This window comes from Macaca mulatta, chromosome 4 (assembly GCF_049350105.2).
Source record: "Macaca mulatta isolate MMU2019108-1 chromosome 4, T2T-MMU8v2.0, whole genome shotgun sequence".
Classification (NCBI taxonomy): Eukaryota; Metazoa; Chordata; class Mammalia; order Primates; family Cercopithecidae; genus Macaca; species Macaca mulatta.
In genome coordinates, this window is record NC_133409.1 from 114,904,539 (window position 1) to 114,905,908 (window position 1,370).

At 59.4% G+C, this 1,370-nt stretch overlaps 1 protein-coding gene across 5 annotated transcripts in view; it reads right to left on the reverse strand.

Moving 5' to 3' along the window:
• Positions 1-541, reverse strand: part of SMAP1 (small ArfGAP 1) — a 186,922-nt gene extending 186,381 nt beyond the window's left edge. For all 5 annotated transcript variants that reach the window (XM_015136676.3, XM_077999773.1, XM_015136675.3 and 2 more), the window contains exon 1: positions 274-541. Coding sequence is in view for 4 of the 5 variants with exons in the window: in XM_077999773.1 (XP_077855899.1) it covers positions 274-391 (118 nt within the window). In the remaining variant the exon portion in view is untranslated. The remainder of the gene's footprint in view (positions 1-273) is intronic.
• Between the last annotated feature and the right edge of the window lie 829 nt (positions 542-1,370).

The window sequence follows — 1,370 nt, forward strand, 5'->3', positions numbered from 1 at the left end:
CGCTACTCCGGCACCTGCTCAACCCGGGGTCGGGGAGGAGGGGAGGCTGGGGCCACTGACAGGGCCTGCGAGCCTGACCTCGCCGCCGCCGCCTCTGGCGGACTTGAGGGTCGACAGGAGCCCCGCGCCCGCCCGCTCAGCCACCCGCCCTCCAGTCAGGGCAGGGGCCTCCCGGCAAGCCGAGGCATCCGCTAGGGCCCTGAACGCCGCAGCGGCGGGAAGGTCACCGGTCGCAAGAGGCCCCGACCGGGGCAGCGACGACGTCCGAGCTACCTTTGGCCTCGCAGTCGGCGCAGTACTTGTTGTCCTCTTCCCTCAGAAGCTTGGATAGGATGAGCTGGTGCTGCTCGTTCAGCTTCTGAGCCTTTTCCCGGCAGGAGCGCGTCGCCATCTCGGCAGTGGGGCGGGGAGCCCAGGGCAGCTACGGCGGCGGCGGACGCTGGCTGGAGCCGGGCAGAGTGAACGCACCTGGCGCCGCCGGGACCGCGGGCTGGCTTAGCCCAGGAAGCGGCGGCAGCAGCGGCAGCTGAAACAGGAGGAGGGGCGGCGGTGGTAGCGCCGACGTGTCCCGCCTCCTTGCCGGGCCGGCCGGCAAACACCACCCGAGCCGGCGAGGGGAGGAGGAGGGGGAGTGGGACGCGCCGAGGCTTCCGGGTGGCGCGGAGGAAGGGACCCGGGCGCCGGGCGCGCTGCGCATGCGCCGAACGTACGCGGCCCGGCCTGCCGGATCTTTCTGCAAAAAGGCCCAAGGTGATTCCTGAAAAGTAGCTGGCACTGCCTCATGCAGGTTTTCCTCCCTTTTGAGATGTGATGGTCCGCGAGGGCCTCGAGTAAAACTCGGTAATGGAAGACCTTTTACAAGGAGGCTACTTTGACTTGCCCATTTGCCTTTGCTCTTGCTGGCACAACATTGGAAATGCAGAAATACTAGCGACTGGGTGGGGTCATTTACTCATTCGAGGTTTATTCGCCCGCAGTTTAGAAGCTGGAGACACGGATGGAATAAAAGAGGAAAAACGGTCTCTTACATTTTAAGGACGAGAAATAATCTAGTAGTGACATGTATTAAGGGATAACATTTCATTGAGTGATTACTCTGTTACGAACTATTAGCTCATTTAACCCTTTCCCCAACCTTATGATATTGTTGTCCTCATTACACAGAGGAGGAAAGTGAGGCATAGAGGAATTAAGTAACCTGCCCAGATTACAGAACTACTAGTGGGGGAGTTGAGATTCAAATCCAAAGCAGTCTGATTCCAGAGTCTGAAACACCTGGCTGTAAGCCCTTCCATAAGGGAGAAAGTGTGACCAGGAACCCAAATACTCGACGGTGATACTTTAACAAGAAGCTGTGTAAATAGTGATCA